General features: G+C 40.1%; 1 protein-coding gene across 1 annotated transcript in view; it reads right to left on the minus strand.

Moving 5' to 3' along the window:
• Window positions 1-308: 308 nt before the first annotated feature.
• OtopLc (proton channel otopetrin-like c) overlaps window positions 309-15293 on the minus strand; it is a 275886-nt gene continuing 260901 nt past the window's right edge. Inside the window, exons 7-8 of the mRNA XM_073976956.1 lie at window positions 13844-14004; window positions 309-2170 (exon numbers count right to left, since the gene is read on the minus strand). Coding sequence (XP_073833057.1) covers window positions 1025-2170; window positions 13844-14004 — 1307 coding nt within the window. The 3' untranslated portion in view covers window positions 309-1024. The remainder of the gene's footprint in view (window positions 2171-13843; window positions 14005-15293) is intronic.

Raw genomic sequence — 15293 nt, forward strand, 5'->3', positions numbered from 1 at the left:
TCTTAAATTAAAATGATAATCTCACAATTTATAAATTTTGATTGCTTTGTTTTAAAGTTTACATTAATTATTATTAATAAATAAAATTTACAAACACATAGATTTTCACAATATATACAATAATATGCTTAAAAATGTAAACAATTTTACTTTCAATATTTTTTATTTTAGTTTTAAAAATTATTGCCTAATCGAATGAATTTCATGATGCAGGAGATGGATGGTTGGTTGTTGGTGATGAGAGTCCTTACAAAAAGAGAGCAACAAAATTGGTCAGTATTTGATTTTATTTTCTTTCGAGTTTCAAGTTTTTTTCTTTTTTTGTTTCTTTACTTTTCTTTTGTGTGTATATTTGTTTGTAGATAGATAGATATATGTATGTTTGTATGTATACTGTTTTGTTGGTTAGTTCTTATGTCTACAAAGAAGATCAAAAGAATCCACCTTCGAAGTCATAACATCGGTGCGTGTGTTCCTTGCTCTGTTTGTAATGTATTTGCTCCTTGGATATTTGAGCCGCTTAAACAAAGCTGAGTTCCTTTTGTGAATTGGCATCTATGTACTCCAGTTGCATATAAACTCATTGACCATTGATTATATAGACTGGACAAAATGCGCGACCATTGCCACCTCCTCCGCCACCACTTGATTTTCTTGATGATTGATGTTGTTGCTGCCTTGTCTCTACCACAGTTTCGTTATCGGTGGTTTCTAGATCTTCTTCTTCAGTGGCCTCAGTACCGGTACCAACACCTTCCACAACCACTGTTGTTGTTTCGGAGCCATTACCAACCAATTCCGCCGGAGGTGCCGTTGCTTCACAATTTCCATTACCATGACAATTTGAGGTACCATTCCCATTTCCATTGCCACTACCGCCGCCACCGCCACTGCCATTACTATCCGCCTCTTCAATGGTCTCAACTATTGTTGTAGAGCAATAGCAATACGACAAGTTGGTCTTAAGTTCTTCACAAAATTGTTGTTGTTGCGCAATGCTAGCAATGCGCTCACGGGCTAATTCTCACATATACGTGGGTTTCAGTTTATAGGCCCGCTTCCAGATTTCACACAAACACACGGTGGAATGGAAACGATAGAATATCGCCAAAGGCATCGAGACATGGGTAATAATTGTCCAGGCCCACAGACCATAGAAATTCAGCTGTATGGGATGTGACTCTGCTCGAGACTTTTCCAGCGTACTTATGGCCCACATGGCCAAATTAACAACCAACATAAATGTAACAATTTCTCGGCCGGGTTTTTTGCGCATATGTTCCGGGGTGACAGCTTGCCGCCGGCTGGCATCCAATATGAACATTGTTTGACAGGCTGTTTGTACAATCGACGCCAAGGCATTGAGTGGCACCAGCCAATCATCGCTTCTCAGTGAAAAGTGTCCAGCAATGACTGTAAAGATGTTATATAAAAATGAACCAGTTTGGGCTCCCACCAACAAAATATCATCCAAGGAGAAGCTGCGATAGGCATCGTATTGCAGATGACGTATTTGTATCATGCCCACCAGGGTGGCTATGGTCGCTGTACCATAAATAAACAATTCACATATTGTCACCTCCATAACAGCCAAGGCCACAAAATCGGGTCGTGAGATCAGGACGAAGAACAAGATCAGCGAGATTATGGTGAGGACCAATATTAAAATACCCACAAACAGTCCCTTGTGGGCTCGTGCACAATCCACCGAATAATGATGTGGAGATCGTTTAATTGGCGAACTAATCATATCAGGACGTTGTGGTTTTGGTATCTGAGGCCTTGAGATACTCTTCCACATAACGTAGAGTATAGCAGCACATATCAGCGAGTATTCAATGGTACAGGGAAACAGAAATGGCGAGGCATCCTGCACCAATGTTCCCAAAATATTTGTACGACGACATTCAAATATTTGATAGGGTCCCTTGAGGCCACGAGGAACTCTCAGCAAAACATTCGGGTCGGATGGTGCCAGCACTGAGTGAGCCCGTGAATGACCTGGTATTCGATGTGAGATACGAAGAGTTCGATTTTCGGGATTATAAAATGTTAAAATTTCGTGTTTTGTTTCCTGTATCAGAACATTAAGCCACACCGCTAAGTTCGTGCCAATCATGTGCATCAGTCCGAAGCGAGCTATGATTTTGTAGCGATACACTTTGATTTGCTGAAAAAATATAAAAGAAAGCGATTAGTTTTTTACGGTTTAGGGATGTAATGAGGGTAAGGCAGTTTATAAACCCTTAGGACCTGTTAGTTCTACAATTGAATAGAATAGTAGGTATTTACACATGGGAATATGAAGCCAGATTAAAAAATCAGTCGCCCTTGCCCAGTATAAGGCTGTGGATTTGTAGTCTGTCGGAGGTTAAAACAGCTCCGACCAGCTTCACATATGTGAATGAAAGACTTGCTACAATTCGAATAAAAGCAAAATTCTTCAACATCAGCTTTATTTGCGCTCATGCTCCCACTGAAGACAAGGAAGAACAGACCAAAGATATATCTTATGAGCGCTTAGAAGAAACATATGTCCTGCCCATGACATTAAAATTATTCCAGGCAATTTTAATGCCAAAATTGGAATGGAAAATATCTTTGGCCCAACAGTCGGAAAATTCAGTTTCCACAATGAAACATCTGACATTGGCATGAGGCTGATAGACTTCGCAGCGGCAAAAAACATGGTAGTTATCAGCACCAGTTTTAAACATCTCGACATCCATTAGGGCACCTGGCTGCCTCCTGATCAGAAAACAAGAATTCATATTGATCAGGTTGTGATAGATGGAAGACATTCATCGAGCGTGTTGTATGTGCGCTCGTTCCGAGGAGCAAACATAGACTCGGACCACTGCCTAGTTGCAGTAAAGGTACGCACACGGTTAAACGTAGCAAACAAAGTACGACCAGACACAACACGAAAGTTAGACATCGGTTAGCTGCAATCACAACAGATAGCCACAGCATATTCCACTCAACTAGCCCAATTGCTTAATTAAAGCCCTTCTCATCCCGATAATATATCAGCGTAATGACAAAGTATTGACCACTCAATGCAAACAGCCGCAAAATCCATACTTGGATACCAGAGACCTCCACCAAGGAATCCATGGTATGATCACACTCCTGATGATCACACTCCGTGCTGCTACCGAAGAGAAAAATGCGGCATATAGGGCTACTTTACAATCCGTAGCAACTCGTAGCGCACGAGAGAGATATCGAGAGAAAAGGAGAGAGGAGAAACGTCTTTTTCGCAGGAAAAAGAGAGAGATGGAAAAGCGGTAGTGTGAAAAAATCGAGATGTACAGGAGCCAGAATGAAGTCCGAAAATTCTACCAAAGAGTGAAGGATCAAACTGATGGCTACAGGCACGTCCTCCTGTACAGACCAGCAAGGTAATTTGGTAACTGATACAGATAGTGTGCTCAGGATATGGAAAGAACATTTTTCAAAACTGTTGGTGTCCAATAGCAGCAAAGACGACAAAGATACCACCGGCCTAATCCCAGAAGATGGTATTGAATGTATACCGCCCAGCCAAGATGAGGTAAAGACAGTAATAAATCGGCTGAAGAATAATAAGGCAGCAGCAGCCGATGGCTTACCAGCCGAGCTGTTCAAAACCGGAGGCGACACGCTGATGTGTAGGTGTATTCATCAGCTAGTTAGCACCATCTGGCAGGAAGAACGAGTACCCGACGATTGGAACCTGAGTATCCTGTGCCCCGTCCATAAGAAAGAAGATAAGACTGTATGCTCTAACTATAGGGGCATAAGTCTACTCCCGATTGCCTACAAGATCGTGCCAGGGATATTGTGCGAACGACTAACGCCTATGGTCAACGAGATAATTGGGCCATACCAATGCGGCTTTAGACCTGGCAAGTCCACCATTGACCAAATATTTACGCTGCGGAAAATCCTGGAGAAGACCCAAGAGATGTAAATCGACACCTACCACCTTTTTATACCATCAGCATTTATGTTAACGAGGGTATATACACTTTCATACGGTCAAAATGTGCCTCATCGAAATAATGGTTTAAGACCCCAAGTATGTTTGGACGAAATGTGTTTCAGACAATTTGGAGTCGATTGAGCAATGTCCGTCTGTCTGTCTGGCTGGAGCGCATGATAACTCTCGTAGGGATGAACCGATTCAGTTCTAATTTTGGCTTTCGTAATATTTTGCCCAAACTTTCCGGTACCTCCCACACAAAAGTTCGAAAATGTTCGGAAAATTTGTGCGCACGATAACTCTTGAAGGGAGTAACCGATTTGGTCCATACTTTGCACATCGTGAAACTTGTACCAGACTTAGATAAGGTTTCAATATGGACTCAATCGGTCCACTCCTTCGGGTACCTTCCACACAAAATTTTCGAAAAGTTCAGTTTAGGACCAGCTCTCGAATCGCTTTGATTTTTGTTGTAAGAACTTGTATTTACTGCCCTCCATATAACGGTATAAGTTTCATCAGGGGCAAGTCCATACTTCCTGAGAAAAAAACTTAATTGTAAAAAAAGCCCTGTGACACCGTGTGTAGTGGTTGGAGCGCAAGATAACTTTCGAACGGATCTGCCGAATAGATCCACAATTTGGTCTTCGTAATATTTTGTGCAAACTTCGTTTAAGTTTGAAGATAAGCCATATCGGTCCACTCCTTCAGGTACCTCCCCCACAAAAGTTCACAAATGTTCGGAAAAATTGTGTGCACGATAACTCTTGATGGGAGTGACCGATTTGGTTCATACTTTACACATTCTAAAATATCTACAGAATGTAGATCAGTTTCGAATATGGACTACTATATTTGTCGACTCCTCCCACACAAAATTTTGGATAAATTCACTTTAAGACCCGCCCTCGAATCAGTTTGATTTTTGTTAAAGCAACTTGCATTCGCTGCCTCAATTACGGCAGTAAAAGTTTTTTTCAGGGACAAGTCCATACTTCTTGAGAAAACAGTCCGAAAGTTTTTTTTTCGGGAAAAAAGTATTTCAATCCACACAGGCTGAGGGTATAACTCTGTCGGCGAAGCCGACTGATACTTGTTTACTTGTTGTCGATTATAAAACAGCCTTCGACAGCCCACTACGTTCAAAGGTATTCCAGGCCATGTCTGAATTTGGTATCTCCGCAAAGATCATTCGGGTTTGTAAAATGATTTAACTGACACGAGATCCTCAGTTAAAATTGGAAAGAACCTCTCCGAAGAATTTTGTACCAAAAGAGGTTTCAGGCAAGGAGACAGCCTCTCGTGTGATATCTTTAACAACCTGCAAGAAAAAGTTATTCGAGAGGCAAACGTCAAAAGAAGTGGCACAATCTACACCAATAGTCACATGTTACTTGCTTATGCTGATGATATAGACATCATGGGACGATCAGTAAAAGAAGTAACCGATACCTTTATGAAGATCGAAGGAGAATCTGCTAAAGTGGGTCTGGCGGTAAACGGCGGGAAGACTAAGTTGATTGTGTCGACGCGCAATGCGTCCAAAGAGATCGGGCCAACTGTTGACGTGGGTTCCTATAATTTTGAGGTAGTAAAAGACTTCTTCTACCTCGGCACCACCGTAAACACAACTAACGACATCAGTTGTGAAATAAAAAGAAGAATTGTATTGGCTAACAGATGCAACTTTGGTTAAGTAAGCAGTTTAAAAACAAAGCCACATCTCGTCAAACAAAAATAACGCTTTACAAAACACTGATACTACCCGTGCTGATGTATGGTTCCGAAGCCTGGGTACTTGCCAGATAAGGCAGTGCTTGGTGTGTTTGAGAGAAAAATTCTTCGAATGATCTGCGGACCAATCTGCGTCGACGGTGAATATCGACGTCGCATGAACCACGAGCTATATCTGTTACACAACGACATCAATATAGTTAAACGTATTGAGATGCAACGATTGCGTTGGCTAGGTCATATCATAAAAATGAGCGATGATGAACGCGCTAAAAAGGCGTATAAATATGAGCCGCTTGGCGGTGCACGCAGAATTGCAGGCCACAGAATAGATAGCGCAAACAAGTGGATGAAGAAATGACAAGGCGCGGTATTCCAGAAAGTGAAGCAATAGACAAAGAGAAATGGAGATCTTTTCTAATGGGCCAGCTAAGTAAGTATGTAAAGCAAGTAAAAAAGTATCAGTCGACAGAGATATACCCTTAGCCTGTGTGGATTGAAACGTTCATCTATGGACCGGTCCAACACCGGCTAAACAACCAAAATGCTTCTCCCAAAATTATGGCAATTATGCCGGCAAAAATATTACTTTGGATTAAAGCTCAAAATTGGTGCGGAGGAAGTAGGTAGGAATGGATCGACATAGTCCATTGTGGAAATGCCTTTAAGTTTGGAGCCATTCCTTTCAGGGAGCATGGATTTGCCCACGAAAAACGTAATATTGCTGCACACAGGACCACAAGGAGTTTCTTCGGTAAAAAATTGCAAAAGTTCCCCGAACATACTCTAAATCGCACTTAAACAATAACGTTGACCTTTTGTGGGGGAAGTACCTCAAGGAGTGGGCCTACATATATGTCCCATTTTCGAAAATAGACTAATTTTGGACATTTTAACGAATATTTTTAAACTTTTGTGACCACCTTCGGACTTTATCTAAGATTCCCAGTAATATTACTATACACAAAGTTAGAACCAACGCAGTATACGGTTCGATCAATGCAGATTCGGGTAATTTTCTCACGAAGTATGAACCTGCTGTTGAAAAAAATGTATCGTCGTAATATGGGCCACGAAGACAGCCTGTTTCAAAAACAATTAAAACTATTTGAGAGTCTTAACCAGCACTTTTCCGAAAATTTTTGAAATTTTTTTTTGTAGGAGATTTTGGAAAGAGTTGATCGAAATAGTCCATATTCGAACCTAATCTATGTCCCGAAAAAATACAACGATGTGTATAGTATCGATTACTTCCTACGAGAGTTATCGTGCGCACAATCTTAACGAAACTGTTTTATCTTTTTTGAAGGAGGTACTCGAACGAGTGGGCCGATATGGTTCATTTTCGAACTAGATCTAAGTTTCGACAAATATTACAAGGTGTAAAGTTAGGACCAAATCGGTTGATCCGTTCAATAGTTGTTGTGCCCACCTGGCAAAGAGACAGACAGACAGGGCAAACTCGAACCTAAATTGTCTGAAATTAATTTCGTCCAAACATTGGAGTTACCGACATAGCCAGTGCCAGGTTATTTTATGCACATTTTACTCGAAAAAGTTCAAATTTTATGCATGGACCCCCATTTCTAACTACAATTATTTCAATGAGACACATTTTCTAGAGACGAAGAATAAAATCCGAAAATCTACTGCAATTGGAGGACATTCCGTCAAGGTTATTCTAATCATAATTATATATTGTTGTTGTCGTATATCTTTTCGGTTATCCGCTTCTGGTTCTTCTGTGTTCAGGTAAGTTGGTTTAGCTGGGCAGTTAAATAGTTGCAACGTATCTTGCGGACCCCAATTCTGATGCGGGGCATGTGTTCGATATCGTGCTTTCAATTCCTGACTATTACGAATTGAGGCTGCTGCATCGTCCGCTTGTGTTTGCATTGACAGCAGGTGTTCTTCTACTGCGATGAATAGAGGCCGGTATCCGAGTAAGACATTTAGACTACACCTTTGAACTGCTTGTGCAACTCGTTCTCGCTTGTACCTTTGGATATCTCTCTAGATCTTGAAGATCTTTCCAGACACGTCAGGGGAAAAAAAGTTTGTGGTCGGAATCAGGAAACCATCGATCAATATGTTCAGCCATTCAGGTGTTTAACATTGTGGCAGTTGATTTAGCGGCGGATATTTTCATATACCTCAGATGGAAGAACTGCACGAAGTCAAGAGTTATCATGACTGTTCGGCCGCATGGCCTGTTCTGGTTCATTCCTCGACTATTATTTATAGGTGTGACGTGTAATGGTGTTGGTGTACTATGCATTTCCCGGAATCAGTGCTGACTGGGGCAACTGGGAAACAGCTTTTCATCATGGGGATGAGTAATGCTTAAAGAATCTTCGCTATTGACACCTCTGTTGGCATCCTTGCCTGGTTTCAGCAGCAGGACCACTATGTAAACATTCCAGCCTTTTGGTACAATATATGTGGCAAGCGATAAATTGAGGATACTTAACTAATAGTCCAGTTTGGGTTCATCCAGTTGCTTAAGCATTACAATTGAGATTCCGGGTGGCCCCAACGCCTTGGATGCTTTCGCTGTTCGGATGACATCTGCGACATTGCACATCGTAAATTACCGCCTAACACAATTATATTTTCCCTATCACTCTCGAGAATCTCTAAAAACAGCCGGTTAAAATAACACGCGCACTTCTTCGGAGCTGCAACGGTTACGCCGATGAAAGTAAGAGCGGTTCTATCATCATTATTTCCCGGATTCGGGAGTGATTTAACCGTTCCCCACAGTTTACTCAATCCTGTACCAATGCTGCATTGCTTCAGGTCGTATATCCACTTTTTCCGCTTATGCTCGCCTACTAGCCTGGTGACTTCAAGAGTATGTTCTCCACCTTTTTGGTCTTTAGGGCTCGCACGACGAAGCTCATTTACTAGTCCAACCGGCTAGTTGAGAATTTTTTTTCTTATTTCTGGTATCCGACCAACTGGTATGAAGCGAGCAGCTGCAGCACTAATGATATTCGGGAAAATTCTCGCAGCTACCCGGTCTAAGGGAATGGTCACGTCTCTGAAACGGTGATTAGTAGATTCCCTAAACTCTTGCCAATCAGCTTGTCCATGATTCAGAAAAGTACTGTGGTCAGATGTTATGCAGTCGGATGGTCTGTTAACGGAGACAATGATTGGAAGGTGGTCTAAGCCAAGCAAAATTTGGGGTTGGCAGGACACGTCATTTATCAGATCGGGTGTAGCTCTCTGAAGTGGTGATCGATAATGTCACTAAACCATTGCCAATCAGCTTTGCCACGGTTCAGAAAAATACGACGGTTAGAGGATATGAAGTCGGGAAGTCTGAGTGTAACGGAGACGATGACTGGAAGTTGGTCTACGCCAAGGGAAATTACAGGTTAGCAGGACACGTCATTTATCATACAGGGTATCACAGAGGTGACGTCTGGCGGCCTGTAGCAATCTCTTGTTATCCTCATAGGTGTGACATCATTCATAGTCCAAAATGTGGAGCTGTCAAATTACCAAGGACGGAATGTCAAAGTTTATTATATAACACCTTTCATCGGTAGTATGTAAACATTAAGCATCTATACCTCGCCAGTCCCACATTTTACTATTAACACCATACATTCTATGTATGGGTCACTAATGTCAAACTCAAGTGAGTTGGGTCTGTACCGGACAGACTGCTTTATATGGAAGGCTGGTCATCTTGTACGATCCTTTCGCAAAAATTCGTAAGTCTGCAATTTCGCGGGATTTGTTGCACAGACCATTGCAATTGAATTGCAGGAATGATGCAATTCCGGGGCGCTGAACAATAGCATGGGTTTAAGATATTGTCTTTGTTGTTGTTGTTGGGGACTGCTGGAGTGTCTCGAACGACGTCTAACGACGACAATGAATCCGACGACGAATTTGGGGGCAAACTGGGAGACAACATAACTCCTATCACAGGAGACGACTAAGACCAGAGCAGCCTGAGCAGTGCGCCAATTCCCTACATGCATTACATGTTGACATATGGTGGATGCGGATCCATGGTTCATGGGGTTCTTCTAAATTCCGCACATACCAAAAGACAGTGAAGTAGCGACTGCATTTGTGTGAATACTATTCATTCCTGTCCTTTTGTGGCTCTCTCTTTTTGTTTTGGACTTCTCTACCTGCAAATTATGAAGATTCTTACCACTGTATGATGCTTATCCTAACTATCATGGTAACAATTGGTAAACTGAGTCATGATGAGGTACCATGATGCAGTTCTTATTTGTATTCGTTACCTACACTTGTGTCTTCCCACAAACTTACCTACGTCATTGTAAGAGGTCAACCAGGTTGCCTTTTGAGTACATGCCGATTCAGTTTAATGATATGGGTCCTACTTTTTATCGCCGAGTCCGAACGGGTGTCTTATGATACCACTTATAGAAAACTTTTACATGGCTGGAATACTCAGGAAATATCGCCTACATTACGCTGAGAGGTAGTTTTCCACCGTTGGAAAGTACGATGTTTTTTGCTCTGTTCACCACATGGACGGCAGAGGTGAGAATAGAGTTGAATGTCATAGTCGACGGTAGCAGAATTCCGAACACAAACTACCCTAAAATTCTACAGCATGTTCATTTCAAAATTATGAGAAATTCAGTTATAGTTTTTTTGAGGGGGTTTTCAGACTTAAACCACTATAACTTAGCCATTTGTTAGCCGATTTAAACAAATAATAACTTGTTCTAAAGATATTATTCACTTCTTTAAAAGGAAGAAGGATCACTAGAAATCCGTTGTGAAAAAAGAAGATATGTCCGTTTAAATTTTAAAATGTAAGAAACCCAGATTTTTACTACTTTTACTTACTTACTTACTTAGCTGGCCCATTACAGAACATTTGTTCTATAGGCCGAACTAAGAAGAGATCTCCATTCCTCTCTATTTGTTGCTTTGCACTCTGGAATACCGCGCCTTTTCATCTCATCATCCACTTGTTTGCGCCATCTATTCCTTGGCCTGCCAATTCTGCGTGCACCGCCATGTGGCATGTATTCATACGCCTTTTTAGCGGGTTCATCATCGCTCATTCTTTTGATATGGCCTAGCCAACGCAATCGCTGCTTCTCGATACGTTTAACAATATTGATGTCGTTGTATAGCAGATACAGCTCGTGGTTCATGCGACGTCGATATTCACCGTCAACGCAGATTGGTCCGTAGATCTTTCGAAGAATTTTTCTCTCAAACACACCAAGCACTGCCATGTCTGCTTGCGCAAGTACCCAGGCTTCGGAGCCATACATCAGCACGGGTAGTATCAGTGTTTTGTAGAGCGTTATTTTTGTTTGACGAGATGTGGCTTTGTTTTTAAACTGCTTACTTAATCCAAAGTAGCATCTGTTGGCCAATACAATTCTTCTTATTATTTCACAACTGATGTCGTTTGTTGTGTTTACGGAGGTGCCGAGGTAGACGAAGTCTTTTACTACCTCAATATTATAGGAACCAACTTCCACAGTCGGTCCGAGCTCAATGGACGCATTGCGCGTCGACACCATCAACTTGGTCTTCTCACCGTTTACCGCCAGACCCACTTTAGCAGATTCTCCTTCGACCTTTATAAAGGTATCAGTTACTTCTTTTACTGATCGACCCATGATGTCTATATCATCAGCATAAGCAAGTAACATGTGACTATTGGTGTATATTGTGCCACTTCTTTTGACGTTTGCCTCTCGTATAACCTTTTCTAGCAGGATGTTGAAGAAGTCACACGAAAGGCTGTCTCCTTGTCTGAAACCTCTTTTGGTACCAAACTCTTCGGAGATGAGAAATGTTGTTATTTGAGAAATTGTGTCAATTATACCCTCAGCATTTATGCTAACGTGGGTATACCCACTTTTATACTGGCAACATGTGCCGAAATAATGGTTTTAGATTCCAAGTATGTTTGGACGAAATGTGTTACGGACAGTGTGGAGTCGATTTTGCCATGTCTGCCTGTCTGGTTGGCTGGCTGGTGCGCACGATAACGAAGCAACCGGTAGGGTCCAAAATTTGGCATTCGTAATCCAGTAGTCACACGCGCAAAATTTGCGGTAAAAAAAAAACAGTTTTTAGATGAGAGCAGGGAGGAAAAAGTAGAGAGGGGCTCTTTCCACCTCGCTCTCCTCCTTTATCCAAACTTAGTTTAAGTTCTGGTACCTCCCCCACAAAAATTCAAATTTTTCGGTAAAAATTAAGAGCACGATAACTCTCGAAGGGAGTAACCGATTTGATCCATACTTTGCACATCGTAATATTTCTACCAGACATAGATCCCGTTCAAATATGGACTATATCGGTTTACTCCTTATGGTACCTCTCATACAAAATTTCGGAAAAGTGCAGTTTAATACCTATTCTCGAATCGTTTTGATTTTTGTTGTAACGACTTGTATTCGCTGTCCCCATTACGATGGTACAAAATTTTACAGGGGCAAATCCATACTTTCTGACAAATGGCCCGAAAGCTGTAAAACCCCGCTATGGCACCATGTGTACTGGATGGAGCGCACGATAGCTTTCGAACGGATAAACTGATTCGGTCCAAAATTTGCCAATTGTAATATTTTGGCCAAAGTTAAATCAAGTTCTAAGATGGGCCTAATCAGTCCACTTCTTTGGGAACCTCTTGTTCAAAACTTTTCGCTAAACTGATGCGCACGATAACTATCGCAGGCAGTAACCTATTTGGTCTATACTTTGGACATCGTAATTTTTCTACGAGACATATATCAGGTTAGAATATTGACTATATATGCCTTCGGGTAGGTTCGTTTTGATTTTACTTGCAACAGGTTGCACTCAATGAACCTATTACGATGGTACAAGTTTTTCAGTGGCAAGTCCATACTTCTTGAGAAAATTACCCGAAAACTGTAAAAAAACCCCAACGGTCAGCATGTGTAGTGGTGGTGCGCACGACAATTCCCAAGCCGAATACTGCTTTGGTCCACATTTTGCATATCGTAATATTTCTTGGTATATTAGATGAAATTCGAAGATGATGCTTATAGGTTCATTCCTTCCGGTACCTCCCCCACAAAAGTTCTCGTAAACGGAGCAACCGATTTGGTTCAAACTTTGATCTGAATATATTTCGTCTAAACTTAGGTTATGTTCAACAGTGGACCCTATCGGACCATTCCTTAGCGTACCACCCACACAAATGATTTTTGTTTAAATGCGGTTCAGGGTCTGTGCGAGAATCCTATGGAAATGTTTACCGAAGGTTCTCCTAGAAGCCCTGTTTACAGCGATATGATGTTTTTCGTGGGCAAGTCCATGTTTTCTGATATAAAGGTCTTATCGAGAGGAGTGACTCCGAAAATTAGACACACTTCCAAAGTGGATTTTTTCGGTACATTCCTTTAGGTACCTCCCCCGCAAAACTTTTGAGATTTTATCCTAATCCATTTTTTTCGGCAAGTTCATACGCTTAATCTGAAGAACCCTAAATGCATACGTTTTTTGGGAAAAAGGTGTTTCAATTCACACAGTCCGAGGGGTATACCCTCGGAAAAGCCAACTGATAGTTTTTTACTTGTTTTCACTAAAGCTAATTGAACTTGGTTCATTAAAGTAAATCAGTCAGTAGTCAATATTTAAATGTCCCTAATTTTATTTAACTAAAATCAACCACATTGAATGACTTAGTTCAATTACTTTTGCAGCGAATCATTCCATTAAAGCAAAGTTTAAATCAATGCCGTTCTTTGGTATTGTTGAAGTTACGAAGTTTTTCGGCAATTCACACACACAAGACACGAACGCAACGAAAGAGCACACAAAAGAGAGCAAATGTTTTGATTTGTTTTTGTTTTGCAGCATACAACCTTACTAACACACTGTCAAAATATGCCAATATTCAGAATTTTGTGTGCCCTCTTCTTGGTCGGCAGTGGTTTAAATCATAGATGAACAAGATGAGCACTCCCCTCTCCAAATGCTCTCTTCTTGTTCATCATTGGTCTAAAAAAAAACATAAATAATCTAAGAATGAATACTTTGTCCATCTCAAGCTCTCGTTTCTCTCGTCCAATAAAAGATTTATAAATTCAATAAATATTGTGCATAAATAAATATTGATTATATTTATTTGAAGAAGAAATTACTTACCTCATTATTCAAAAATATAAAATACATTTGAATAAAAATGAATGCCATTCGTGTGGCCGGTGTCAGGGCTAACAAAACATTGTGACACTTCGTATCCGGATTTAATTCAAAATATTGCCCAAATTCCAGACCAGAATATATCATGCTACCAATACCGAAGGCTGTAAAGAGAGCAAAAAGAAAAACAAAAGAAAGGGAATAAAATAAATTGTTTTGTTTTAAATGAAAAAAAAAAACAAAACAACAACATTAAAGTCATTAAAAAACAAAGACGATAAATAAAGGACAACAACAGTATCCAACCACCAAACCAAAATTCTTTAATTTCCTGCAAAAACATAGCAGAAGCTAAAATAACGATAAATCGAAAAAGGACGACCGACGGATATAAAAGCGACAACAAATTTAATTCCACAAATTCCCATGCTGACTCGCTCGCTGTATGTGTCTGGGCACTCTTGCTTTCTGTTTTTTACTCCACCCGATGAAAATAAGCAGACTTTAAGAAAACTTAAAGACAATTTGCACACAATTGAATTATGAAGGTTTTTGCAAGGATTTTCTTGTGTGTCTTCACTTTGCTGATTTTTTTTGTTCATCTTGTTTTGCAAACTTGGGATTTCTTGAAAAAACAACAGCAACATAAAAAACTCGAATACAATAAAACCATTAGGCCCCAAAGTATTGCCATTACATGTAGCATAAATTAAATGTGTAAATTGAACATGTTGATGGTATTTTGGAGGGGGATGTAATTTAAGTGTTGTAACATAAAAATAAATTATTTTTTATTGAAAAAATCATATGACATTATTTTAGTAACGAATTGAATACATTTACGTCCATAATCGTAACTAAAATATGTTCCCTTTTAAGTGAGATCATCATCCAAAGCGATTAAGAGCATCTTATCCGACCATTATATACCCTAAAATGTAAAAAGAAAACAATAAGGAAGGGATCAAAGTCAGTAAGGAAAGGACAACGATTCCAATATATTTTGGAGATTTTTTTCTAGACAAGTTTACGTCACATTTTCCAAATTTAATTTATTTGGGAGCTATATCCAAATCTGAACCGATTTCAATGTAATTTGGCAAACTCTTTCTTTGAGCAAATTACGTTGCACATTTCACTAAAACTGGACGTACATAGGCAAGGTTGAGATCCGATCCTTTTCATCGACTTTTCATGAGTGAAATTGAAGTGGTGAAAGATCTTATCTTTGTCATAATATTGTCATGAGTTCAAATAAATTAATGAGTACCCGTATAATAAATGACCAAATAATCATGTACCCGAATAATTGTTTATTTACAAAAGTAATTGTTAAAATGGAAATAAAAGTCAGATAAAAGTGATCGATAGTGGCAAAATTGGCATATTTTAACCAAAAACACCATGCAAATTGTTATAAAATAAAAGGGAGACATATTTTGTGTTTGGAAAC

The sequence above is a fragment of the Musca autumnalis genome, unplaced genomic scaffold, assembly GCF_047663935.1.
Source record: "Musca autumnalis isolate F117 unplaced genomic scaffold, ASM4766393v1 scaffold_3, whole genome shotgun sequence".
NCBI classification, from domain to species: Eukaryota; Metazoa; Arthropoda; class Insecta; order Diptera; family Muscidae; genus Musca; species Musca autumnalis.